The 27,334-nt window shown below is 35.5% G+C and overlaps 5 protein-coding genes and 1 pseudogene across 5 annotated transcripts; 5 read left to right on the top strand and 1 right to left on the bottom strand.

Annotated features, from left to right (window-relative positions):
• Positions 1 to 1,893: 1,893 nt before the first annotated feature.
• Positions 1,894 to 5,280, top strand: LOC106367895 (protein phosphatase 2C 70). The gene is made up of 13 exons (XM_013807757.3): positions 1,894 to 2,218; positions 2,384 to 2,576; positions 2,718 to 2,882; positions 2,991 to 3,163; positions 3,241 to 3,399; positions 3,488 to 3,631; positions 3,729 to 3,790; positions 3,990 to 4,128; positions 4,224 to 4,318; positions 4,389 to 4,504; positions 4,597 to 4,729; positions 4,821 to 4,875; positions 4,966 to 5,280. The coding sequence occupies exons 1-13, from the start codon at positions 1,895 to 1,897 to the stop codon at positions 5,083 to 5,085; spliced, it is 1,878 nt and encodes a 625-aa protein (XP_013663211.2). The 5' UTR covers position 1,894; the 3' UTR covers positions 5,086 to 5,280.
• A 603-nt stretch (positions 5,281 to 5,883) lies between these two features.
• On the top strand, positions 5,884 to 7,029 carry LOC106367894 (caffeoylshikimate esterase-like). Its single transcript, XM_048769008.1, has one exon. It carries the CDS (start codon positions 5,884 to 5,886, stop codon positions 6,355 to 6,357), a length of 474 nt encoding a protein of 157 aa, XP_048624965.1. The 3' UTR covers positions 6,358 to 7,029.
• Positions 6,382 to 7,029, top strand: LOC125593058 (caffeoylshikimate esterase-like). The gene has a single exon (XM_048769006.1). It carries the CDS (start codon positions 6,382 to 6,384, stop codon positions 6,883 to 6,885), a length of 504 nt encoding a protein of 167 aa, XP_048624963.1. The 3' UTR covers positions 6,886 to 7,029.
• An 8,158-nt stretch (positions 7,030 to 15,187) lies between these two features.
• Positions 15,188 to 17,666, top strand: LOC106367893 (putative methyltransferase C9orf114 homolog). The gene is made up of 11 exons (XM_013807755.3): positions 15,188 to 15,529; positions 15,629 to 15,676; positions 15,762 to 15,935; positions 16,007 to 16,073; positions 16,272 to 16,336; positions 16,424 to 16,496; positions 16,612 to 16,730; positions 16,808 to 16,887; positions 16,979 to 17,048; positions 17,185 to 17,262; positions 17,371 to 17,666. Exons 1-11 carry the CDS (start codon positions 15,230 to 15,232, stop codon positions 17,440 to 17,442), a joined length of 1,146 nt encoding a protein of 381 aa, XP_013663209.1. The 5' UTR covers positions 15,188 to 15,229; the 3' UTR covers positions 17,443 to 17,666.
• A 578-nt stretch (positions 17,667 to 18,244) lies between these two features.
• On the top strand, positions 18,245 to 19,525 carry LOC106364889. Its single transcript, XM_013804374.3, has 2 exons — positions 18,245 to 18,559; positions 18,661 to 19,525. The coding sequence occupies exons 1-2, from the start codon at positions 18,439 to 18,441 to the stop codon at positions 19,044 to 19,046; spliced, it is 507 nt and encodes a 168-aa protein (XP_013659828.1). The 5' UTR covers positions 18,245 to 18,438; the 3' UTR covers positions 19,047 to 19,525.
• A 3,126-nt stretch (positions 19,526 to 22,651) lies between these two features.
• On the bottom strand, positions 22,652 to 24,313 carry LOC106367892 (annotated as a pseudogene).
• Positions 24,314 to 27,334: the final 3,021 nt, after the last annotated feature.

The following is a 27,334-nucleotide window of genomic DNA, read 5'->3' as shown; positions in this document are numbered from 1 at the left end:
AGAGTAAATAGGGAAGACAAATGTCTAACAATTATAACCATCTTCCATCGAGTGTGATCCTCAGCATCAAATTTAGGCAGTCAAGGTCTTTTTTACTTCCGTTTTGGCTACGGTTCTGGAGGTACTTTGTCTCTTGCCGGCCAACAGTCGAGTTTCGTCGGGGGACGGTATACAACCGTTTTCAATCTTTCTCAACTGAGTATTCCAAAGTCGGCCACTTCGACTATAATTTGTTGTTTTGAACAACAGTACGTAGTAGGGTTGAATGTGAAGCTTCTCTACGAGTCCTTACACTCCTTCAACACATCTATCTTTTATCTTGTTGTATTACTTTTTTTCGTTCATCGTTCATAAGTTGTGATCAAAACAATTATAACCATCTTCTGTGAGATATGGCAATGAGATTAGTCATGTAAACAAATAAAGACTAAAGGACTTATATGCAATTTGGAGAAAGTCTTTATGTCTGTAACAAAGAAGAGCAACATCACGTGAAGTTTATGTTCTCTTTAGTTGTCATGTTGGCAACTGTTCATTGGCTAGCTATTATCAAGAGCAAGGAGCCTTCCTTCTCATGTATAAGTAGAGGCAGCTATACCTAATGAAGAGTTAAGAAAGGTGAAGAGGAACAAAAGTAGATCTGGTCAAAGACCTGAAAATAGAGAGCAAGAGAAGAGCAGAGAAAGAGAGGCGAGCTTGGGTGAGACGGAGGTGGCGGAGCCACTTGGCTCTTGCCTTAAAGCCTCTTGCTCTTTCTTGGTTGAGTGTGGTTGTAGAGAGACAAGATATGTCTGTGGTGAAGCAACCAAAACGTGGCTCTTGTTGAAGATGCAAAGGAGAGGAAGATGTGATAAAGCTCTTCTATGGTTCATAGCATCGTGGGTTTCTCGGGTATTGAAGAAACAAGTGAAGACAGGAATGTCTTGGACAGGTTCTGTGTCACTGGTGTAAGGAGCACGAATCTGAGGAAGCAAAGGAGTTATAAGACTCTCTTTGAAGCACTATGAAGCATCTCACTCACAGCAACTCAAAGAACAAGAAGACCAAAGTCTGAAGCAGTTTCTGAGGTAGTCTCTACACTGGTTTCTGATGCTGAGACAGGTCTCTGCAGAGGCAGATTTGGTGAGGTCTTTAGTGGCTAAGGGAAGATCATTTTATACCTTAGCGACACTCCTACTATGTTCTTGAGTTGCTTGGATAGTGTGTAACACTTGTATAGCTCAGGTTATGATGTGTAACTGAGTTAGATAGTGAGATGTGAACAATCATGTACATTGATGAGATTTTCATAGTGAATGCAGTTGAGGGACACAGTCTCAGTCTCCCTCCCCGGTGAGTATAGCTCTCTTTCCACATTGGGAAGAAGAGGTGAACAAAATCGCTTGTGTCGTTTTGTTATTTGCTCTGTTCGTTAATTACTTGCATGAATCACAATGGCGGGAAGTGAATTTAGAGTAAGCTAAACTCAACATCTTCCTAGCAATTCCGAGACATGTACTTAGACAGTGTAGTTGATTCACGGCGAATGAGACATCGAGACTCCGCTTGCGAGCTGAACTCTTTTTTGGCATCATCCGCATACTGTCAAATAAGGAAACTCCAGAATCAAAAATAGTATATACTTTGATCTCTTGAGCCGTGTAGGCCCATGTTCAATGCCCAGAGAGCGACACTTACAGAATTTAAAAATTGACACGTAGTAGTAAGTAAACACGTGATTCACCCGTTTTTGAGAAACTTGATCTTAAAAAATAGTCGGAAAATAATTTAGAGAATCACAAAGTTTTGATACTTAAAAAAGAAAAATCAAACCATAATTCCGGTTTAAGAAAACCCAATTTGCTTTAAACCATCTGCATAACAAAAATAACTAATTGTAACGCGTCTAGGGATAATGGACTCAGTTCTCAATCAGACAGTGTTAAAAAAAAAACAGGAGACGGTAAGAAAAAAAAAGAAGAGAGAGAGAGAGAGAGAGAGAAGGGTAAGAAAAATTCAAAGCGTGAGGTTGTCGGGAACCAATCTGGAAGGAAGGAGAGGAGGGTGCAGAAGAGACAAAAGGAAGGAGAGAGAGAGAGAGACAGCGAAGACGATGGCGATGTTAGAGATCATGAGCATTATTGGGACAATCATGGTTCTTTTGCTTCTCCTCCTCATCGTCCTTTTCGTCTGCAAGCCATGGCGCTTCCTTCCCCGTTCCCCTTTCTCTACCTTCAAGGTAATCTCCCTTAATCTCCCGATCTTTGCTAAATGATCAACCTTTAACGCTTGATCATACCAATGACTTGGCGTTACATTGAAGTATATCATGCTCCTTTGGCTTTTTTTTTTATTGATTAGCCTTGGATCAAGTCTTTATAGCTCTGATACTTTTTTTTGTCAGGTGGGGGATTTGCATAGACCGCTTGTATCTCATCATGATGAATCTTTGATCCAAGGCCAAACCAGTGAGGTCTCAAGGGAATTTGATTTAGAGGAAGCTTGCTTCCAAAACGAAGAGCTTTTGCGTTCTTCTCTCACTGAAGAACATATTTACAAACAAAGGCTTCCTTCTTCATCTTCCCATCTCAACCAAGGTAAAGTCTTTGAGCATTCCTCTTCCCTATCCAAGTACTTAGAGTTCCACATCATTAGTTATCAGAAATATCCTTATTTGTGTTATGTAATCTATGCATTGCCCATTCTTGACATTACCGATTGGAACTAAACTTTTGTAGGTGAAAGCTTTGATCTACAAATAATATCTGAACCTCCTGACAATGCTTTGGTGGGGGAGACGCTTAAGCATCCAGCTGAAAAACTTTGTTTCCAAGAGGATATACTTGATTTGGAAAAGGATATACTTTCCGAGCTTCCTCCAAGAGTTGTTGTTAAAGATCAAAGTAATTTCCTTTTATTTTGTTGTGCTAGGGATATAAATAATACAACTTCAATCCATTTCTTCAATTACTCTTGCTAGACAAATAACATATTTTGTGTTAGAAGTGCAGGAAGTTGGTTGTCTCTTGAGGTCATTTCCGGTCCTTCCGTTGGGCTTCAATATGCTGTGCACTCCACAAGCACCTCCAAGCTGCCTGTGAAGCTAGGAAGGGTTTCTTCTGATATGATATTGAAGGACTCTGAAGTTTCAGGGAAGCATGCTCAAATAACATGGAACTCTACTGTAAGTAGAACTAGTTATCTTTATTTAATAGACTCCTGCTTGTCACATTTTCACACCTGCATGGCTTTTATTTTCAGAAATTGAAATGGGAGCTGGTAGACATGGGCAGCCTAAATGGAACTCTGTTGAACTCTCGGTCAGTAAGTCACCCTGATCTAGGCAGCCGAAAGTGGGGTCACCCTGTCGAGCTTGCAAGTGATGATCTCATAACTTTGGGAACAACTACTATGGTCTCTGTAAGTCTATCTTAATGGTTGAACTTGAAGGTGTTGCTGATAAATTCTTTCTTTTTTCTCTCTTAATTAATTTTTCATTTTTTCGAAGGTCCGTATCTCATCTCGGAATGAGTTTCAGACACCGTTCAGAATTGGTGTGGCCTCGGATCCCATGGCTGCACGTCGAGGAGGCAGGGAACTTCCAATGGAAGATGTTTGTTATTATAAGTGGCCGCTTCCTGGTGCTAATAAGGTTACCTGGAGCTGTGATCTTTAGTTCTTTATGTAACGAATAATGATAAGACTTCACTGCTTGTGCTAACATTATTCTAAACTGTACATGGTTTCAGTTTGGGCTGTTTTGTGTTTGTGATGGACATGGGGGAGCAGGGGCTGCTCAATCCGCAATAAAGTGAGTCATTGTTTTTTTGGTTTGGATCACCTTTGTGTTCAAGTTATGATAAGCGTGGTTGCAGCCATGAATAAAAATGATTGTTGTCTTGTCTGTTGTTCTTTGTAAATGGTCTAGTCAGTATATGTTAGGGTGTTACAGTAATTAACAACTGGAGCATCTTTGGTTTGAAGTTTTCAATTATATATTTATTTTGCAGAATTATTCCTGAGGTTCTGGCGAATATTTTATCAGACTCTCCGAAGAAGGAGAAAGTGTTATCACAAGGAGATGCTTCGGATGTCCTGAGGGACGTACTTGTGAAAACAGAAGCTCGCTTGGATGATCACCAATATGAGGTTCTGAAGCTTGTCCTTTTCATTTGATTACATATTTGTCTCCTTGACCGCTGGGCCGCAACTTCCTCATCGCTTCTTACTTAATGGACTAGCAGGGTTGTACAGCTACTGTTCTCTTGGTTTGGAAAGACAGTGAAGAACATTTATTCGCACAATGTGCCAATCTTGGGGATTCAGCATGTGTAATCAAGTACGTTCAGCATATACTACTGCTATCTTAAGATTCTTAGTTTCTGAGCTTTGTATTCAATTTGGCACAGCCATGATGGGAGATATATACAAATGACTGAAGATCATCGAGTGACTAGCTTGACCGAGAGAAGAAGAATTCAAGAAGCCGGACTATCTTTGAGAGATAAAGAGACTAGGATCTTTGGTATTATTAGCTCAATTAATTAAACACACTCCTTCGGTTCTGCTTCCATTGTAACATAATGACCAAATCTGAGTTGATAATCATCTTTTCAGGTATAAACCTTGCGAGGATGCTTGGAGACAAATTTCCAAAGCAGCAAGACGGTCGGTTCAGCGCAGAGCCATATATAAGTGAGCCTTTGCGTATCGATCAATCTAGTAAACACGCGTTTGCTGTATTGGCTAGGTAAAAAAACACTTAACATAATAAGCTTTCTCCCGTTTTCTTATTAATTTTTTGCTAATTATAAATTCTGAGAGAAAACCAATAACTGCAGTGATGGGTTATGGGATGTGGTGAGTCCGAAGAAAGCTGTGCAGCTGGTGCTTCAGGTAAAACATTTTTTATTCTACTTCAAATGGAAGCAACATGGCTGTGTTCTGTCATAAACTCATGTGTATGTTTTGAAATGAACATGGCAGATGAGAGAGAACGAGAGTAGTGCAGAGAAAATAGCAAACGGTCTACTGAACGAAGCTAGAGTGATGCGTACAAAGGACAACACCTCCATTATTTACTTAGATTTCGATACTTCCTTGTAATGTGTCTATTAATATATTTGGGAAGTGGTCTGTCTTTTGTGTAAAATCTTCTTTTATTTATACATGTGTTAGTATCATAGGGTATATGAGAAGATAAAAGACCTCAGGTGCGCAGAGCTTTAGAATGGGTATGGCGAGCTATATTGGTTTCATCCCTTCCTTATATAATAATATCATATTAAGAGTTTAATGTTATCTCTTTCTCGATCACAGTTAGAGGTTTTCTTTCCGTTTCTCTTTCCCTTCCACGTAGAAGTTTAGAATAATCACAAGGCCTTTAAAAGAAAAGAGTCATATACTCTTGTTATTAACAAGATCGGTTCTAAGCCTTGGGAAACTCATCAACATTTTAAGCTAAATCAAAATAATTTTTTCTTATAATTTGGAGGTTTAAAGCCTTTGTCTATTGACCGTTTAAAATTAAGGAATCAAAACAATATTTCAACCAATTCTGTTGGTCAGCCATGACTAAACAAGTATTGGTACATGGATGGATGGATGAAACAAACAAGTAGCAAATAGCCAGACTTTTTGGATTTCCTTCTTATCACATCCAACTACCTTAACCGGAAATTTGTCCTAATAAGTAATATTGGTTAAACCGGCCGAATATCTTAAATTTTATCCAAAAAAAAAGCCAAATTGAACCTATAAAAGATTTGTAATTGAAAATCAACCGGGCCCAAGATCAGCTGGTAGTTAGCGGACACCTCATTTAATCCTCAACCGTTTACCCAAACCCCACAACAACCTTTTTCTCCTTCACCTCGAAATATTTTCTTGAAAAGAAACAAAAAAATGGTTCTGCATCCAATCTCAGACGCTGACGAGAACAACCCCTTCGGCTCTCTCTCCGCCGATGAGTTCTACGCGAAGCATTCCGTCACCCAGTCCTCCGCCTTCATCACCAAACCTCGCGGCCTCAAGATCTTCACACAATGGTGGTCTCCACTCCCTCCAGCTCGTCCCATCGGTATCGTCGCGGTCGTTCACGGCTTCACCGGCGAATCCAGCTGGTTCCTCCAGCTTACGTCCATCCTCTTCGCTAAATCCGGTTACATCACCTGCGCGATCGATCACCAAGGGCATGGATTCTCCGATGGCCTCGTCGCTCATATCCCTGACATCAATCCCGTCGTCGACGACTGTATCTCCTTCTTCGATGACTTCCGTAACCGCCAGGAGACGCCCGATTTGCCGTGTTTTCTCTACTCCGAGTCCTTAGGCGGAGCCATCGCGCTCTACATCTCGCTCCGTCAGAGAGGCGTCTGAGACGGACTCATCCTCAACGGCGCCATGTGTGGAATCAGCGCGAAGTTCAAGCCGCCGTGGCCGTTGGAGCATTTGCTCTTCGTCGTGGCGAACCTTATCCCCACCTGGCGCGTCATCCCCACTCGCGGATCGATTCCCGATGTTTCCTTCAAGGAGCCGTGGAAGAGGAAGCTCGCGATTGCTAGTCCTAGGAGGACGGTGGCGAGGCCGCGCGCCGCGACGGCTTACGAGCTGATCCGTGTATGTAACGAGCTTCAGGGGAGGTTCGAGGAGGTGGAGGTGCCGCTTCTGATAGTGCATGGCGGAGGAGACGTTGTTTGCGACCAAGCGTGCGTGGAGGAGCTTCATCGGAGAGCAAGCAGCGAGGATAAGACGATCAAGATCTATCCGGGGATGTGGCATCAGATGGTTGGTGAATCGGAGGAGGACGTCGATCTGGTTTACGGGGACATCCTGACATGGCTCAAGACCCGATCGGGAACTGCCGCGGAGAGGAAACGGGAGTTGCGCGCTGGCGGCGGAGCTTAAGAGTTTTTTTTGACTCTTTGAGTACTGAGTTGTAGTCCAATAGGCCAGCGCCATCTGGCCAGCAACTAGTATACAACGAGTCCACTATCCCTTTGGGCATTAATAATATATAAAAGTATTTTATAAAAATTGATTGTTAAGATTCTGTATCAATTAGAAAACTGGAAAACTAAAATTCTTTGACCGAAAAAAAAAGGAAGGAAAACTAACATTTTTTATCAGCGGAAAAACTAACCTTTAGTGATATTAACTGATATATGATTGAATTGCGTCGTTGTTTCCGTGAAGCAATGGTTAAGTTATAAACATTGACCCAAAAAGGATAATTTCCTTATTTTGGTTGGATTAGAATTTTGTTAAACTCTATATAAGTGTATATATTAATAATAGCAATCCCAATTAATTTCGAAGGTCGTGTGTTTTATAGAAATCTCAATTTTGTTAAAAGCTGTGTTTGTTCATTAAGATGTCTTTTGATCAAAGGTTGTATCTCTTCAATATGAAACTATTTAAAAAATTTATGAATAAATTTTTTTTTTTTGAACATCTTGTGAATAAATGTTATGTTGTGTCTTTTCATATAAATGTGCTATTTAAAAAAAATACGAAAAATTGTGATTATTCATATATTTGTTTATGAAAAGAATACATTTTTATATATATATTTTCACAATCTATAATAACTAATGCAATGTTCAAGATAAAAAATTGCATCATTTCACATTTATTAAAATTTCAATTAATTTTGAAAGGTTGGATCTTTTCAACATGTAACTATTGAAAAAATTTGTGAAAAAGTTTAAATGTGTCTTTTCATTAGAGAATGTAAATTTACATCCAAAAGATAAATTTTAGATTCTATTTTTTTTTCCGACTAAGTTCCGTTTATATTAAAAGATCAGTCATAACATTGTTATACAAAAATTGGGGACACGTATGGAACACACTCCATGCATTATCAGATGTTAAAGATTTTTTGGCTAACAAATCTGCACATGAATTTGCAGACCTACTACGATACATAAACCTGATGTTATGGAAATGAGATTTCCAAGCCGAGATAGTCTTTAGATAATTCTCCAATAGTAGGTTAATGCTTGCAGTTTGTAAACATCTTGTGACTTGTATATTATCTCCTTCGAGGATCACTTTCTTGTATCCCAATGAGTAAGCTGCCTGAATAGCCCAAATTAAAGCAGTACATTCACCTTCTTCTACTGTGCTTCGACCTTCAAATCTGCCCATTCCACAGTCAAGAACTATACCAAATTTATTTCGAATAATCCAGCCCATTCCTGATTCTTGACGACCATGATGGTGAGAAACATCATAATTGCATTTAACCCAGTCTGCAAGTGGCGGTTACCAAGACTTAAGAGCCTGATCAGTAGTAGTAATGCTGGTACATCCTGTTGGTGTTGTAGGAATCTGATTATATCGATGCCAATCTACTAGATCATCAGTTACCTTTGAGTGAAGGCCACCTGGGGACCATACTTTAGAATTGAAGATTAGTTCATTCCTACATTTCCATAGTCGCCATAATTTTAGATTCTATTTGTTATGTTTTGTATGTTTTATTCTTTAAAAATTGTATTTATTTTTAAAGATTGTTAAAATGTAGAAATAGGTGTCTTATAATAGCAAACCTGATTTTTTTCTAACTGTTGACGTCACCTTTTTAATAGGAAAAAAAATCATATCCAACGGTGGTAATTGTCCTGCATATATAATCTAATGGATAAAATTTTGTTTAAGATAAGTCACAACTCCTCGAAGGCGTCGCTTAGAAAAATTGTATAACCGTCATCATCTCCAAGAGTCGTCTCTTTTCACAAACTTATTTATAGAATAGACCGTATAGGTTTGCAGTTTTTTGGATTTCATTCATCAAGGTTTCTCACCCGTTTTTTATCGCTCTCGTCTCCTTTAACATCCAATTCCGTAATATTTTGTTGGTGAACATTCAATTCATAGAAGCGTCCATCTTTCCACCCGGAATCTCAGAACAAAGTTCAACATAATTGTTTGTAAACCATTTGTTTGTTTTAATATATTCCTAATTTGAAGAGTTTTGTTTTCTATATATGCTCGTCGTATGTCTGATTAATTTATGTCTCTTTAATTTTGTTAACCGTCCTCATTTTTAAGTATACGTATTTGTTTCTGCCGTGTTTATTTTCAGGGCTTGTCGCTATTTGAATGTCTTTGTGATCGGATCTCTTTTTGAATGGTTAGCAGTGTGTGGAAAGAGATGGAGTGAATTGCGTCTTATTATTTGGCTGACGAACGAACACGAACCCCTTGTAACTTTCTTTTTCTCTCTTTCCTTTCTGATTTAGGTACTTTCTCCCAGTTTTGTATTGCAGTTTACTCGATTTTCATTGTTTTATCAGTGATTGGTTCGTAACGTTTTGGAAAACTGATATGATCATTGCGAAATAAGTATATATTCTTCTTATTCAGTAAAATAATTCTCAAGTTAAGTTACCAAAAAATAATTCTTAAGTGCAACACTCGTCTGTGCATGAGTTTAAGTGGGAAAGCTTGTACTTGAAGAACATGTGGAAATGAGCTAAGTTTCGATGCTAATTCAATATTTACAAGGTTTCAAAATTATTGCGTTGCAATACATATATTTACAAGGTTTCAAATAAATAAATAAATTGTGACGCCGACCTACTTACTGTGCAATTATATCATCATTATAACAACAACATGAAAGAGGATGAACGTGACAGAATCTCAAGAACCGTAGCAAAAAGAAAATGAAGGCTTGTTGTACTTATGTATTTAATGCACATATCTGCTTTTGGGATTTGAGTGTTTGGAAGATGGATTTAATTATCTTGCCATTTGTCCCTCTACAGACTACCAAAAAGATATGAAGAAACCAACTATGTGCTCGTAATATATTTGTTGTTACTTTTAGATTCAGCGATGCTTGAAACTTGTCATGAAAGGCTTGTAATTTTGTAAGAAGCAAGGATAAAATGACGTGAATAAGTACCAGGAAAAATAAGTACATATTTGTGAAAATTGCAATACTTTAGAGAAAGTTTACAATATTGAGTTGATCAGGTACTTAATTATGTTGAAAATAATATATTTCTAATAGTCTTCATACTGTATACACCAACAAAAAAAATCTGAAAGAAAAATCTGTCTTTAATCAAATCAGAATTTATATAAACATTGCTATTTAAGGTTCAACTTCAACCATGACACTACATTTGATGTTGAAATAATATAAAATTTATTATTTTAGTAATATACTTTAAATGTCATCTCCAATCAAAACATTAAATTTTGTGTTAAAGTGTTGTACATTAATTTTATATAAATATTTTTGTTTCAACTATTTTATATACTTATTTATTTATTTACCTATTTTAGTTTAACTAATTTATACATGCATTATTTTAGTTACAAATTTAATTGAATGAATAAATTAAGTTAATTCTGATATTAAATAAAATACACTAAATATTTTATTAAAATAGCATATGATGATTAATGTTACACCAAAAATATATATTACTTTCCACAAAACATCAAATTTAGTGTAACCGTCTAATTTTTGGAAACCTATTAGAGATGAAGATATAACAAGTTTGATGTTTTAAAGTTCAGTTGGAATTTAGTTTCAATTGAACTGTCGGTTATTATTATACTTATTATAATACTTATTTATTTTATTTTTTACCCTATATTTCAATTTGTATAACATAATCTAATTTGAAAATCACTTTCAGAATACTCTCAAATTGGAAATTGTGATAAATAATTTTACCCTACTATGTACAAATATTTGAAGTATTACAAAATCCCAAAAAATTAGAACTATTAAGAAAGTATTAATCTCAAATCTAATATAGTGTTAAAAACATATTTATTAGATTGTTAGAGATAAATAAATATTTTTCAGAAGTACACGATTTGACTTATATTTAATTTTCAACAAAATAGGTTTGGGACAAAAATAACATATATGGAGAAAATGGAGGTTTTATCATCTTGAAGAATATATTATGTTTTGAAAATTCAAGTGGATTATTTCCACAATGGTTTTAAGTAAACAATTGTAATTATCTAGATGAATATTTGCAATTATTAAAATGTAATATTGTAATTGTTTATATAAATATTCACAACTTTTAAATGCTCAATTAAAATATTTGATGATTAACCATTCTAATCTGGCTGATTATTTCTAACTAAAATTTAACTATTTAAAATTTAACATTATTTTTCTGCGATTAACTTTGTTGCTTTAAGTGAAAATTTATTGTCTCCAGAATGTTATGTCTCATATATAGCTTTGAATAACATGTGTTGCTTCCTTTACCCTCAGCTCCTCGACAATGAGGCTGAAGACAATGTCCTAATTTCATTTTTGAGTGAAATTTTTGTTTGTTGAGAATTTATTTTTACTATAAAAATAATTCATTTAACTTTGGTTCTAATTCGGTTGATATAACAATCAGTGAAACAAATAAATACTGTCACTAATAAAGTATTCCACAAATATTTTCAGTAAAACTATATATATATGATATATGCAATTATATATCTTTTTCATTTAGAATATTTTTACTGAAATGGTTTGTGGGTATTTCTCATTTTACTTATATTATACATTTTTAAAATTCATGAAAAAATTAAAGATCTGTATTTTCTCCTTATTTTATTATACTTTGATAGCAAAATAATATGCTTTCTATAAAAGTATAGATTGTACAAAGTGGCATATGTTTTTAATAAAATTAGTTCACTATAATAACTTAAAAATGCATAGATACTTGAATGTGTGTGCCTTTACTAATTGGTATTGACATATTTTTAATTTTATTACAACTAACTAATAAAAAATATAACTGCATGTAAGTTTTTTTGTAACACATGTATTTCTTCGAAACAATTATATAAAATGTGGAATATTCTTTTTTTTACAAAATGAGTTTCGTACGATATCGCACGAGTTCCTTACCTAGTATATAATAGGGCAATTCTCCTAAATAGATTATTTTCAAGTTTTGGTCACAAAAATAGACTAAAAGGAGGAAAATGACCAAAATATTTCATTTAATAGGTAAAATGACACTAATACTCTAGATATAAAAAAATAAAATAGAAATAAAAATTAAAAAAATAAAAAAAAAGACATTTTTGTTTATAGTTTTAGATTATATGTTTTCAAATTTGAACTTTTTTATAAAATTTTTTTTTCAAAATTTTTTTTTATTTTTTTTCAAGTTTTCTTTTTGTAATTCGAAAGATACTTTTTGAAACTATTTTTAAAATTTTTATTTTCAAATTTTTAATATTTATTTTATATTTTATAAAAATTTAAACTTCAGTCTCAAATCTCCACCCCTTAACTCTAAACCCTAAAGTTTGGATTAGTTAATCCTAGAGGTATAAATGTATATTTACCTCTTTAATGAAATATTTTGGTCATTTTTATTCTCGTGGTCTATTTTTGTGACCAAAACTTTTTTAATACTATCTTAAAGTATTTATGTATATAATAACTCCTTTTGTTACCGGTGCAAAAACCAACAGATTAACTGTCTCTCTTTTGCTCCAGCTAAAGAAACTCTAAGCAGTACATAATGGAGAATCAAAAGCAGACGAGTTTCTCGTTGAGATAGATAACTTCTGGGAGAAAGTAGATTTGATACGATCTCCTATATTCTTAAGTGGCGGCTGCGAATGGTAACGAATATGTCTATGTGTTTTGATTTTTTTTTAAAAATCTCACTCAACAAAATAACTGTTATTAATTATTAGCAAAACGTTTAGTTAATCTTTGTCTTTCATTTAAGGTTTGTTGGAGTTTTTCCCAAAGGAAGAAACGTTGAAGATCACTACTTGTCTGTGTACCTCTCCGTTCCCAATCCTGAAACGCTCCGACTTGGATGGAAAAGAAGAGCTAGTTTTTCCTTCATTCTGTTGAATCAGTCAGGCAAAGAGCTCGGCAGAAGCCCTGGTAAAAAAATATTCTAATTACCTTCTATTATGCATGTGTGTGTGTTCTGTGCTTAATATTTTTCAAAACTAATATTTCTGTTTTTGGTCTGACAGAACTCTGTCAGGTGTTCTGTGCTTACACCAAGAACTGGGGTAGGTCAAAGGAACTGCCCCTTAAAAAGCTTAAAGAAAAAAGGATCTCTGGAGAAGAGCAAACTGATCGTTAAGGTAGAAATACAAGTACATGAAGTTGTTGATGAAGGAGGTATAACTGGGAAGGAGATGGTAGATTATTTGGGTTTCCGAATTCTTTATTCTCAGGTATTTATTTATTTATTACATGGATGTTTTTTATAATCTCTTTTCTGATTTTAACATATATATATATTTTTGCACATGTTGACAATAATGACAGTTTGCTCCAGTGTATCGGCTTTTCAAGAAACACCAGGACATTGCAGCAAATTTTAGACAAAGTAATCAATTCGTGAGGACAGCATACATGAATCTCTCCTCCTCGGCGTCATCAAGACACTGAACAAGCCTCCACATTGCTTCACCGATACTGAGCTATCCAACGCTCGCAGCGAGTACTTGACCGAACTAAGACAAGCGGGATTCAAGGTTGAGTGGTTGAAGACAAAGCTTGATGAGATTTCCCTGGAGAGAAAGAAAGCAAATGCTCATGTCCAAGAACCCGATGATGAACACATCAAAGTTGAACTGAAGACAAAGCTTGTTCGCTCTTGGAATGGGTGGAAAGTAAAACTAGGATATTCTCGATCGTGTTCGTTATGAAAAAATAGACTAGATGGGATTTTTTTTTTCCCCAATTGATATTCATTCATACGCCAAAGACCAAAATTCATACAAATGTTGACGGCAAAACGAAATAGCCCCAACACTGAAAACCCATAGAAAACGGTAACTAAATCCCACACAGGGGCGACTTAAACCCACATCGGGGTGACTTAAACCCACATCGGGGTGATTTAAACCCACATAGGGGTGACTTAAAAGGACATAAAACATAATAACCAAACCAACACTAGCACCATAAACGGATAATCATCACAAGAGCTACAACAACACACCAAGCAGTATTTAGAAAAGAGTAAACGCCAATGATAGGGAGTTACCGCTGCTGCCACTGGCTCGCCACCCGGTAACCTCCACTTCTCATACAACCACACTTATCGATGCTGCCTCGCCCGCCAAACGATAAGACTAACCCGGAGACTTCATAACTCGACAACGGGAACTCGCAGCTCGGTCCACACACCTTGGATACATACACGACAAACAACTAAAGAAAGAAGCTCACCCAAACACCATGAAACTGAAGCCTTGCCTACAGAACTTCTCCATGAACACTCACGGGAGAAGTCATAAACAGCAAGCAACCACTGAACATATTACCCTTACCAAAAAGACTGCTAAGTCACAACCATGAAAACGCTCTCCCTTGCCCTATCAAGCTCACACCAACTTTTCGGTACACCAAACACTCAAACAACCGGCAAAACTAGTCCTATCCGTAGAAGAACCAGACACTCACCAACGATGAAAATTCAGAGTACCAAAACATATCGAAGATGGATCTCTTTAGAATCAGGAAGCAAAGAGAAAACTAGATCGGGAAGAGAAGGTGGATTTCGACGTCGGAGAAACCAACGCCGGAGCAAAACACAAAGAGCACGTACGGTAACTTTTGAGAGAAAAAGGACTGAGGAGTGAGAGAAAGAGTTCAGATGGCATTTTTTATAAATATGTTTTTTTTTTCCTTTCTCTTTTAATAAAATAAGAAGCTGCAATTCTCACATGATCAAACACCACACCAGCAAATCATTGTTAAGTTGCTTCTTTAGGTAAAATAAAAGAAAAAAGGCAGGGAAATGAAAGAATCTGGAGTCATTAATGAAAATATCCATTTGAACTTTTACTGGAGGATTAGCTGTCGTATTAACTGTTTGCAAGAATCCGTTGTGGAGAATGGAGATTTTTACCATTGTGCAAAGATGTTATATTTTTCATTACCATTTGTGCAAAGATGTTGGAAGTGCTGTCTGTATATACGGATTAAACTTAAACATATCCTTGTTTTCGTCAAGCAACGGTTTTTTTTTTTTTTTTTTTGGAACAACATAGTTGTTAAAGAATAAACTGAACGTGAGATTTTAAATCTATCGTAAGGAAACGTAAGGTTACAATTAACTAGCCGTACTTGAAAACCACGTTACTAATTAAATAGGCTTGAAGCCAGGCCCAATCAAATAAGCTAACATAGGCCCACGAATCCAGTAAGAACCCAAAACAACATAAACCCTGCGAAATTCGCCGCAGCTGCAGTCCAATCGCCGGCGGCAGAAAAATGGGGAAGAAAAGCAAGAGAAGCCATGACGACCCTGAGCTCGAAATGGAGGAGTCCGAGCTAACAGAGAGAATCGACGGAGACCTCAAAAAGAAGAATAAGAAGAAGAAGAAGAGAAGCCATGACGATCCGGAGCAAAAGGTGAGTCACGACGGAGAAGCGAAGAAGAAAAAAAAGAAGAAAAGCAAGGAGGAGGAGCCAAATGTAGAAGAAAAGAAAAACGAAGAGAGACCAACTGTTACAATAGCCATAGCTGGCTCCATCATCAACAACACTCAATCACTTGAGCTCGCCACACGTGTACTCACTCTCTTCTTCCCTTTTAGCTAGCTTCTCGGAGCTCCTCTCTTACATTTATATTATTAATTAAAAAAAAAAACTCTTTTTAAATGTTCTCAGCTTGCTGGCCAAATTGCTCGTGCATCCACAATTTTTCGAATCGACGAGGTACGTTGTTTCAGATTGCATCAAAACTAGTCTAAACTCTACTGAATTTTAAAACCTTTTTGTGTGTGTGTTTGATTGAATTCAGATTGTAGTGTTTGACAACAAGAGCAGCTCAGAGGTCAACAACTCCTCTGTTACGAATCCTTCTGATAGCAACGAGAGTGGTGCCCCTTTTCTCGTTCGTATCTTGAAGTATTTAGAGACACCACAGTATTTGAGGAAGACTCTCTTCCCCAAGCACAATGATCTTAGATTTGTGGTAATGACTTTACTTATATATCTCTTCGTTTTCTTCTACTGTCTTTAGTAACCAGACTTGTATATAAACAGGGTATGTTGCCACCTCTTGATGCTCCTCACCATCTGCGTAAGCACGAGTGGGAACAATACCGTGAAGGTAAAAACATCAATCTTTCAAAACCATCCCCAATGACATTGCTTTGCTTTTTTTCCATCTTTAGAGATATGATATGATACACCACGAAGCTGGTGTGGAGAAAATATGAATCAAGCTACTACTACCCTTTCTTTGTTGTAGATAAGGCTGTGATGTTGTGGTTTCAAATTTTTTGTTTTGGAAATGAAAACCTTGTAGGTGTGACGCTAAGGGAAAAGCCAATAAACTCTGAGGGTACATTGGTTGATGTGGGTCTAGACAAGGTATTTTTCAGCTCTTATCACATTCAGATATCTCAGTCGGGTCTTTTCTACAAATTGTATGCATGGATTGACTTTTGTTTGATGCAGAGTGTTGTTGTTGATCAAGTGCTTAGTCCAGGTGTTAGAGTCACAGTAGCCATGGGAACCAACCGTGATTTAGGTACTGTTAATCTCTTTATCATTTCTCAGTTATCGTATTCATTTGTCTTCTTTGCGCTCAGGAAAACCTGTATCTACTCGTTTAAGTTAATGGATATTGGTTTTGGTTCATCTAGATTTGGTACGTCAGATTGTTCCCCCCTCTAAGCCAAGGGAAGAAGCAGGGATGTATTGGGGATACAAAGTACGATATGCATCACACCTAAGTTCAGTATTCAAGGAATGCCCTTTCGAGGTACTACTCCTAATGAGATACTCTACTCTTCATCATTCTATGAATTATATCAATATTAATTTCCTACTACCAAGCAGGGTGGTTACGATTATTTGATTGGTACCTCGGAGCATGGCCTGAAAATTAGTTCATCAGAGCTGAAAATACCAACATTTAGGTGATTCTCATTTCCTCCTATACATTTATTTCTAAACACATTTTTGAATTGAGGGGACTGACTTAGATGGTTGTGGCATGAATTTTCATAGGCATCTATTGATTGCATTTGGAGGGCTAGCTGGTCTTGAAGAAAGTGTCGAAGAAGATAACCAGTATAAGGTAAATGTGTTTCCGTGGCCCTCAATAGTATCAAGAAAGTTGTATTAGAAACCTCTTTATCTCTCACAAAGATTCACAAGTTCTAAAAGATCTTTGGCTGTTTCCTTTCTTACTGTGATTTGTATGTTGCCTACAGGGGAAAAACGTGCGAGAAGCGTTTAATATATACTTGAATACATGTCCACATCAAGGAAGCCGAACCATTCGAACAGAGGTATTTGCTGTTTTGTTTCTTTCATTGTTTATGAAAAAGTGGATCTGGTCTTTTTGTTATCATCTGTGATGACTGAGCTGAGAAAATTGGTGCGGTAAATATATGCAGGAAGCCATGTTTATATCACTTCAGTACTTCCAAGAACCCATTAGCAGGGCAATGAGAGGAGTTGAAGCTTGATAGAAGCGTCAACGAAGAAGCTATTGTTTGACATTAGATTTGAGGGGATGTAATGTAACCTATCTCGAGAAAGCTTTTCCTAATCGATGTGTTAGAGTGTGGATTCAGTTATCTTCTCATCGTACTATATGCCAGTATCCGGTATTAAATTTTGTATCCAGTGTTGCCCCAAGAAATGTACCCATTTTGACAATGAAGAATTAAATTATGGATTACCAACTAAATTTTTTTTTTTGTTCTTGTTAAACTTTTCCTTGCGTTGTTAAGTATGTGGAAAATATAAAAACCATAGCTTATGAATGCTGCATTCTCATAGCTGCATGGAAGCAGAAACACACAATGGGTCGTGCTTGAGTTCGCAAAGTCAACACCAGATAGTTAAACACAAGGACACTACGCTAAGCTTATGGAAAAGAAAAAGGCTAAATGTGAACATGATAAAGAGTTGACTAAAAGTCAACAAGATGATTGTGTATACTTCTTCAAAATGGGAGTTAATCTAAAAGTCATATAACTAACAAGCTTAATGTGTTATCCTCCCAACATAGGTAAACATTTTGTAATAAAGAGTTATCATATATTATTAGTCAACATCAAAGTTTCTTAATCCGTTTGCTGTTCTTACTAAAAGTCAAAACAAAACAAAGCAAGTTTCTTAACACACACACACACGTATTTATTTATTAGTCAACGTTTGTATTAAAGAGTTATCTAAAAGGAAACGTCATACAACAAGATTAATGTGTATCCTCCCTCCCTCCCTAAGTTATATTAATTTAATGTTTGAATAACGAACGGTTCAACACAACACCTTTCTTCTTCTTAAATTTGAACTCAGAAGGAAGGAAAAAAAAAAACAAAAAGCATTACCATTTTGAATGAGGAGCAATCTCAGCCGTCGGATGAGAAAAGGCCGCTCTTTCCTCCAAAATCTCTTATACCAACCAAACTCTTTCTCTCTTTGAGAAAATTTTGAAATCTAACTGCGAGAAGAAGATGTCGTCGAGGATGAGATCATCTTACCTGAAACCACCGCCTCCCAAATCTCCGATCCGTCTCCGATCACGCCAAGTCCTCCTCTCCAACTCTTCTTCTTCCACTCTGAAAACACCACCAGGTTATGTTCACTTCATCAATCACCTGTTAACGATCAATCTATCTCGTCTCGAGTTTCAATAATTTGTTGGATGATGATTGATTCTCCCTAACGAAAACTAGGCATGACGAAGCCGGGACGAAGGTTAAGCCATGGAGATGTGGAAGCTAAGCTCTCGGTCGAGTCAGAGGATGTGAAAACCAGAGCTGAGGCGTCGAATCTGGAGAATTTGGCTGCAGATTCGGCTCCGTTGGTGTTCGAGAGAGGGAGGTTCTACGAAGAGTATTCGGCAAGGAGGAACGAGCGATTGAAGAGGAAGAACGGAGGAGAAGAATCTGTAGTCAAAGGAGTCGAGCCTACGACCACTAAGAGAAGAGGAACCACCAAGAAGAAGACCACTGTTGAGACTACAGAGCCGAGGTATTCTCTGAGGAGCATGAGCATGAGCATGACCAAGGAGAACAAGAAGAAAACTGTTACTACTACTATGAGGGGTAGAAGAATCTGATGTTGCTTTCGGGATTTCCATGTAAAAACCCATGAATCTTCTTTTGTTTTTTTTTTTTTTTTTTTCTGTTTTCTCAGTTACTCATACATTCAGATCAGCCTATCTATATCTAATGCATATTCGATTATATTATTTCATCACTACTTAGCATTGCTTCAGTGATGTATATGCAACTTGAGTATATTAGCGTGAGAGCTCATCAGCATTACATTTACACAACCATCCATCATCGTAGATGAAATGAGTTTAAGGACATAATCATTAAGATTTACTCAAGCCTTCCATCACAAGTAGTCAATTTTGTTAGTGTCCTGCTTCTTTTTTATTGAATAATAACTCAATACATACCCTCTAGCCTCTACAGTGAAGATGGCTGGCAGAACACAGAACACTAGTAAATGTACAGATCTAATGGGACAAATAGGATTCAAACGATTTGGTGCACAGTCATTAGACTGAGTTTGTGTAGCGAGTCTCTCATGAGGTGGGGGTGTGGAGAACTGAATCAGTTTGTTTCTGTTTCTCAGTTTTAATAGATTGAAATATCTGGACAAAAAAACAAATAGCCTAACAGGTATGTCTCAGTAAGTCATAATACTTCAGTAAGTCATAATACTTGCTTCTTTATAGCTTTGGTTTCGTTTTGGTTTAAGTCTAGTTTCTCTCGAGGCAAGTTCTTATGTTTGGTATGTATTATAGCTTTAATTGATGTTAGATCAAATTTGAGATAGGTTTGGTGGATCTTTAAGTGGAATAACTAGGCTTGATCTCCGATTCTGCACTGTTTTCTCTGATTTGCTTGGATTGTTTGTTTGAAGTTTTCAGTTTCATGGTTTTATACTTTTATTATTGTTTAAGTGTTTTCAAATTAGGGCTTCCTCTTTTAATCTTTTGCTTCCTAGTTCCTATCGCCATTGAATCATTGATTGAGTGAAAGTATGTTTTAATAATTTTCTTTTCCTTTTCTTCAGTTATTATCTAGATTTGATTTGATTTTGCATGCTTTGGCATTTTCTGCTTTTTAAAACATTGACGTCTAGTTCTTGTTATGATGAAATATGCAGCATCGAGACCTAATTCATCTCACTGAGTAATCATTATGATCCTAAACTTAGAGCTATGGTATCTCCAATGCGAAAAATGTTTGACAAATATTGGGATGGTTTGGATAACTTGAATCCCGTATTAATTGTTGCCAGTGTCTTCGATCCACGCAATAAGATGGTCTTTCCTACCATTTGCTTTGAAAACATGTACGGCAAAAACAGTTCGACTGCTATTGAAATGAAGGAAAAAAGTCATGCGTCTTTTACGTAAGTTATTTGATGCGTATAAGATATCTCAGAGCAGTAACATGGATGCATCGAATGAAAGTCAAACTAGACACGCAGCTTGTTTGGTTACTGATACGGCGGTTGGTGGATCTTTATCTAGTAGCACTCATCATCGGTCCACATTATTTTCCATGCTTTATCAGCAAATGCAGTCTGTGAACCAATGTATTAAATCAGCTAATGAGTTAAGCATATACTTGATGGAAAATGTTGAAGTAGAATCAGCTAATAACTTGGGTACAAGGTATGACATTCTATCATGGTGGAGAGACAATAGTGTGAAGTTTTCTATCTTGTCTGAAATAGCTAAGGATGTTCTTGTGATTCATGTCCTATGTTTCATCTTAATCTGCTTTCAGCACTGCCAGTCGAATCTTAGATCCATATAGGAGTTTTATTTCTCCTCCTATGGTTGAAGTCTTGATCTTGACACAAAATTGGATCCAAACTGCAGTTTTGTCTGAAAAACAAAAGAGCATCGAACATATGTTGCATGAATATGAATTCATGGACTCTCTACTAGAAGGTAATTCATATTTTAATTTGTAGGCATTGATTTATTATATTTACAAGCATTGGACGATAACACTGCAAAACGATTATGAGACGCAGCTGCTTTATCCGTACATGTTGGAGCTTATTTCCCATGTGTTATGTTCTTGTCATGTAGCAGTAAAAAAGATCGTTGGTCTGATTGTGCTTGAGTTGAGGCTCGGTTTTGGGCTTCTGGATAATTGGATTGGGGCCCCACTCAAGTCTACTTGATGAATTTGGGATGTAATCTGGCTATTTATTTTGTTTTTATATTGTTTTTCTTGAGACTAATGAAATTGTAGACGTATTTGTGAGATGTTTCATGGCTAAGCCAGAAAAATCCAACTCAATTAAGTCATCTAAATGTCTAAATCCTAAATCAATTATTTTTGAAATGTTGTTTGTATGACTATTCTGTGAATATTTCATTTTTTGAAAAGTGAAAACCGTGAACAGATTTTGAACCCTTTCAACATTGCAGAAAAAAAAATTGTACACTTGGATATGCTTATGTTGAATTTGATTTGTAGTAATGAAGTTTTTAATTGGAGAATGGAGCACTTCTTACAAATTTTCTAATTTAAAACAATCTTATAAATTTTCAAAAACTTGATTCTCTTTATGAGTTTTACCAAAGAGTGTCATGAAATTACTTTTCGATAAAGAAAATATCTTTGGAGCCTGCGATGCTATTTTAGATATAAAATTGACTCTCTTTATGAGTTTCTCCGAACAGTGATATTCCGTGAACATATAATCATTTTGGAAAATAGAGAGTATTGGGGAGAAAGAAAAAAAAAAGAATCTTGGCGAGAGTGTAAAGAACGGCTGACAGAGTCAGAGGAAACGAGTTGAATTATTATAGTGACGCGATGAATTTTTTGTTTCCATCTAATTTATTAAAGTTTCCCATTTTTTAATTTGACAAAAAGACTTAATATTCTTCTTATTAGTTATAAAACAACATTTCAAAAATAATTCTGCAAATATGTCTTCTTTTCGGAAAAGTAGTTTCATGACACTCCTCTGAAAAATTCATAAAGAGAGTCAAGTTTTCAAAATTTAAACGATGTTTTAAGTTAGAAAATTTGTAAGAAGTAATATATTCTCCAATTAAAAACTTCATTACTACAAATCAAATTCAACATAAGTATATCTACGTGTAATTTATTTCTTCTGCAATGTGAAAAGGATCAAAATCTGTTCACAGTTTTCACGTTTCAAGAAATGAAATATTCACAGAATAGTCATACAAACAACATTTCAAAAATAATTGATTTAAGATTTAGCCATTTAGATGATTTAATTGAGTTGAATTTTGTTGTCTTAGCCATGAAACATCTCCTGAATACGTTTATAATTTGATTAGTCTAGAAAAACAGAGTATATTAGTGTGAGAGCACATTATCATCAGTGATATCTAGGACATAATACTTAAGAATTACCAAACAAAGTTGGTTCAACAAAGACTAATCAAGCCTATTGCTTTGCCGCAGCCTTCAAAGTCAATTATGTTAGCGTCCTTCTTTTTATTGAATTAATTAATAAATACATATCCTCTACGGTGAAGATGAGTTAACTTTGTTTTTAAATAAAGATTTTTTCAAACATATTATTGTTGCTTTCTAATTTAAATAATTTTTTTTTGCTTTCAACTTTAGAGGCCCAAACAAATGATCTTATATACCTTTATGTGCTCATATGGTATTTGCCATAATGTGGTGATGTTTATTTAAATGAATAAAACGAGTTTTGATCTTATTTGCTATCAGGTATGGAACAACAAAAGTTTTGTACAAAACATAACACTCATCATAAATATTTCTTTCACCAACGAGGTCTCTAACCTCATTTGAAACAATAAATTTACTTCCTAATCTTCACTCCTCACTTTCTTTGGAAAAAACAACAGCAACAACGACAATTATTTGGTTAATATGCATATATATTCGAGTATACATACTCGCATATATATACATAATAGATAGATATATAATATACTTATGCTTCTTGTAATTACCCCTTTGGTAGGGTCTTATGAAGTGGCAATGCAGAAAGGCTCAACGGACAACAGAGACCTCCTACGTTCCTTGCAACCATTTATCCAACCGTCATTTCCAACACCGATTGATTTGTTGACATAGTTTTGGGCTTGAAATTGGGGATTTGTGTTGCGGCCCAAAGTTTCAGTGTTTTCGAGCTTCCAAGAGTAGTCACATGTGTTGAAGCAAGCTGCTCCTACAGTGTCATCCACCGTAGACGGTGGCTTCATTGACCGAGCGAGCTGAGCAACCCTCGGCCTTGGTGGCAGAGAGTGGTCTACCGGCGTCGACAGGTCCGTTTTGGTTTCTAACTCATCCCATCTCGAATTTGTTTTTGGTACACCAATCGGCTTATGTGCCAACCTATGAACAGATATAGGCCCAATGGGCTTTGGTGCCAGCTTATACGTAAGCTCACTGGGCTTGTACGCAAACTCGTCTTCTACCTCTTCTTCTTCATCGTCGGACCCACTGAAGCTCATCATCAGTTTCGTCTTCTTCGTCGCTAAAGATGTCAATTTCGCAATCGGGTTCGTCGCTGATTTCCGCAAAAGTTAGGAGGAGGCGTCCGTCTTGGCGCTTGGCGGAGAAGTTGTTGTGCGACGGCATGGAAACAGCCTCCAGACCAATCGGCCATTGTCGCGGCGAGTTTTCATGTGCAGAGCCGAACCAGATTGGATCGAGAGCGAACGAATCGGAGGAGGAAACGATCCTCGTGGCAGCTCCATGCATGGTGTGTGATTTGGAACCGTGATTGATTCTTGTTCAGCCTCAGCCTCTGTTTCTTCTTCCTCTTTGGTGACTATAACGCTGAGAATGAGATTCCTCTCCTCATCTGCAGTCTCCGAAGATGCATACGAAGCGAATCCTTCGCAACCCGTCTCGGATCCGAGACTCTCAGTGCAAATCTCGAGGCTTTTCTCGCTCAAGGAGCTGGCGCGTTTCATCAGAGGATGAACGTACGGCGGAGGAACCGCGTCGTTGCTCGACTCCGCCTTCTTCTTGTCCGATAAGATCGAACTCCATACATCGGATTGGGCCGGCTCGATCTCCTCCTTCGTCTGATTCTTGACTTTTTGAATCTGAGCCCAAATATCGAACCCAGATCTTGATCCTTCCTCTTCCTCTTCATAGGAGAAGACTCGTTGTGAGAGAGCCAATTCTTGGAGAACAAATCATCGGAGAAAGTCCGCCTGAGCGAAGGTGCAGATGAAGTGTTCGACGAAATGCCACCAAGGATGGTCACTATGCCTTCTTGCTGCTTCTTCAACGAGGAGGAGAAGCCAAGGCTCTTGCTTAAGCCACAAGCCATCATCTCAAATAGGATCAGAACCTCTCTTAATACTCTTCCCTGGCTTTCCTGCACAATTAACAATAATGATAATGTTAATAACCACTAATTACAAACGACAACTCAACAAACGAAGCTAACTATTTCTCTATAAATAGCAAATGATGATTCAGTTTTGAAGATTAGCATACCTGGTGATTTGAGAAATTAATCTCTTGAGCGAAAATTCAAATGTGTGTTAGGTAGTGGTGTATTAAAGAGAGGAATATGATGGTGATGATGTTTTGTGGTTAGATGGATGAGTGAGACATGAAGAGAGCAGAGTGCAGTTGCGCTTTTTATATAGAGGTTCTTCCATTAATGGAACCATGTACTGTGGGGTCCTCCAATGGGATGATCTTCACTAATTTTTATATATTTTGTTTATTTGGTGACATATGTTTTCAGAACTAAAGAATGCCTTCTTATGTGTTCTTTCAAAAAAATCTTAAGCTTTAGAGTTTGTATATTATTAGTGTATAATGGTTTTAACTACCAATATTCTGTTTGGTTGTCAGTTATCATTTTCTTATTTTTGCATTGTTCAACCACTACATAAAACAAATTGTTTGACCAAAAGACTTATATTTTTCCTAAGTTTTGAGTCTTAAGTCCATAATCTCTCTTATATCCCAAAATTAGATATTCTGATTTAAAAATAAATTTCCGTACTAAAAATGGTTTGAATCTAAACACACAAAATAACCAACTCTTTAGTGTTACTACAAAGTCTTTTTCTTTTTTCTTTTTTCTAACAAAAAGTTACTACAAAGTCACCAACACCTTGATAAAAATATTTATATTAACCATAGGAAAAAAACACAATTCAGAGTTATATATTAAACTGGAAACGGAGTCCAAACAAATTAGTTATATGTAAAATTTAAAGTTTAGTAATTTTTGTAAAGAATATGATTATTAATTGCCCACATGCGAAAATTCTATAAGTTGCATATATGATAATGGTGACAAACAAAGACGAGAAGCACTAAAAATGTGATATGTATTTGGCTGTGTAAGATGCATAACGCGTGTGTCGCGGAAAAAAATAGTAACCGATATGAAATTAAACGAGTATAAAAGCTGTGTCTATTTATCTAAAAACGAAGAAAAATGTTGACGTATGGCATCGATACCCTGTTGAACCAATAACGTGGCACATTGTGGAAGTCACAATTTTCATCTTCCTTTTAGAGTTAAAACGATGAGAATGTTCCAAAAATATGCAAAGAAAGCTGGATCCCATTATAGAAGAAGTTACCTTTCTACCACTTGGGTTTATTTTATGTTGAGCAAAACAATGCCGTTTAAACCCAACTAAACCAAACTAAACGAACTTAAATTACATGTACAATTGGACCATTCTAAACCTGCTAATAATCCCTCTATGTTATTCACAGCCTCTCTTTGTTACAGTTACAGTGTTGTGTATTTGGTTGGTGAAACTTTTTGATGAAGCATGCATGGCATAGTACTTGTCATCGAAGAAAAATAACGTGAAATATGCATGTTTATACCCTCTTTCAAAAAATAAAATATACATGTTTTTTTTTTGAAAAATGAAATATACATGTTATGTAAATTGTTTAATTTAATACAGCTAAACATCATCTGTAACTTTTTTTTTTTGCTTAAATAGAATCTGTAATTTTAGTGAAAGATTTCAAAAAAATATAAAGCGATCGATAACCAACCGAAATCACTGAAAAAGATAAAAAAAAATCATCATGAAATTTTAGAATAGTTTTATTTAAATAAAAATGTGATTTATATATCAATGTGTTTAATATTCATCGAGAAATTTACAAGTAGTCCTGTCAATTCCAACCTGACGATTAATTGGTTCACTTGCTGACTAAATTTATATATCTAAAATATCACTTTGCATCAGAAAAGGAAAATATAACAAAGATACAAGTAAATAAATCTTATATGGTCTCATTAGCTTCTTTTTTTTTTCACGAATAGTCTCATTAGCCTAGCTCCGTAAAATTTTCCTTAAACAAAACCGATCGAAAGAGATGATAATCCAAAATTCAGTTTTTTCACATTGGAGAGTTTGTTTTGTAAGAAAAACATAACCAAACCCAATATTTGATATGCATCTATACTATTATAAACCAATAAAATTAACATTTGGAATGATACGTAAAATCATTCAATTAAAATTAAAATATTTTTAAAAACATTACAAAAACATGCATAGTGTTATTCATTGTTTCATTTTCCTTCGGATATATCACTTTTAATTAAAGTATTAATTAGGAGGTGATATATTAATAAATTATAAGTGTATGGTAGATTTAGAAATAATACCATGCACGTATTAAAATGACTAGATCGTTTTCCGCGTTACGCGCAGATAATTTCTATTTAAATTTTACTAATGATTTGTTGTGTTAAAATCAAATATTGTAAAATCTTCATGTGTTTATAAATCATCTACAGTAAAACCTCTATAAACTAATAATGTTGGGACTTTGAAATTTTATTAATTTATAGAGATATTAATTTACAAAAGTTTCCTTATTTAGATTTTTTATTTTAAGATATATTTATTATAAGATAAGAAAAATATTTGATTTTAGTTTATAGACTTTAATTTTTACTTTTGAAATTTGACATTTATATTAATTTTATTATATTATTTTGTGTATATAATATATATTGCATAGAATTTAAATGTGGTTTTAGATATAATATTACTTAATAAAATATAATAAGTGTTAAGAAAATATAAAAATAATTCCACTATGAATATAAAAAAAACAATATAATAATAAGTTTTTACTTACATGAATATGTATAAATATAAATTATTAATTTATAATTTTACTGGGACCATATATTTACATAGAATTTTCTAAGAAATTATTATCTTATTATTTTATCGATTTGTGTCAAATTTTGAACCGGCCCAAGTTGGGACCGGCGAAGTTTATTAATTTATAGAGATTATTAATTTATCGAGTATTAATTTATAGAGGTTCTACTGTAGAAGTAAATAGTTGTTAAAATATTTTATTAAACTATTGTTCGTATAAATTA

Source organism: Brassica napus, chromosome C9 (assembly GCF_020379485.1).
Source record: "Brassica napus cultivar Da-Ae chromosome C9, Da-Ae, whole genome shotgun sequence".
Classification (NCBI taxonomy): Eukaryota; Viridiplantae; Streptophyta; class Magnoliopsida; order Brassicales; family Brassicaceae; genus Brassica; species Brassica napus.
Note: the sequence above shows the minus strand (reverse complement) of the source record. Positions and strands in the feature narration are given on the sequence as shown.

What these genes read in the sequence shown, in the direction of transcription:
- LOC106367895 (XM_013807757.3), top strand. Translation starts at nt 1,895, where the DNA reads ATGGACTCAGTTCTCAATCAGACAGTGTTAAAAAAAAAACAGGAGACG. An exon ending in CGCTTCCTGGTGCTAATAAG is followed by an intron (nt 3,632 to 3,728) that starts GTTACCTGGAGC and finishes ACATGGTTTCAG; the next exon opens with TTTGGGCTGTTTTGTGTTTG. An exon ending in GCTGCTCAATCCGCAATAAA is followed by an intron (nt 3,791 to 3,989) that starts GTGAGTCATTGT and finishes TTTATTTTGCAG; the next exon opens with AATTATTCCTGAGGTTCTGG.
- LOC106367894 (XM_048769008.1), top strand. Translation starts at nt 5,884, where the DNA reads ATGGTTCTGCATCCAATCTCAGACGCTGACGAGAACAACCCCTTCGGC.
- LOC125593058 (XM_048769006.1), top strand. Translation starts at nt 6,382, where the DNA reads ATGTGTGGAATCAGCGCGAAGTTCAAGCCGCCGTGGCCGTTGGAGCAT.
- LOC106367893 (XM_013807755.3), top strand. Translation starts at nt 15,230, where the DNA reads ATGGGGAAGAAAAGCAAGAGAAGCCATGACGACCCTGAGCTCGAAATG. An exon ending in ACAATGATCTTAGATTTGTG is followed by an intron (nt 15,936 to 16,006) that starts GTAATGACTTTA and finishes GTATATAAACAG; the next exon opens with GGTATGTTGCCACCTCTTGA. An exon ending in CTGAAAATACCAACATTTAG is followed by an intron (nt 16,888 to 16,978) that starts GTGATTCTCATT and finishes GAATTTTCATAG; the next exon opens with GCATCTATTGATTGCATTTG.
- LOC106364889 (XM_013804374.3), top strand. Translation starts at nt 18,439, where the DNA reads ATGTCGTCGAGGATGAGATCATCTTACCTGAAACCACCGCCTCCCAAA. An exon ending in CACTCTGAAAACACCACCAG is followed by an intron (nt 18,560 to 18,660) that starts GTTATGTTCACT and finishes AACGAAAACTAG; the next exon opens with GCATGACGAAGCCGGGACGA.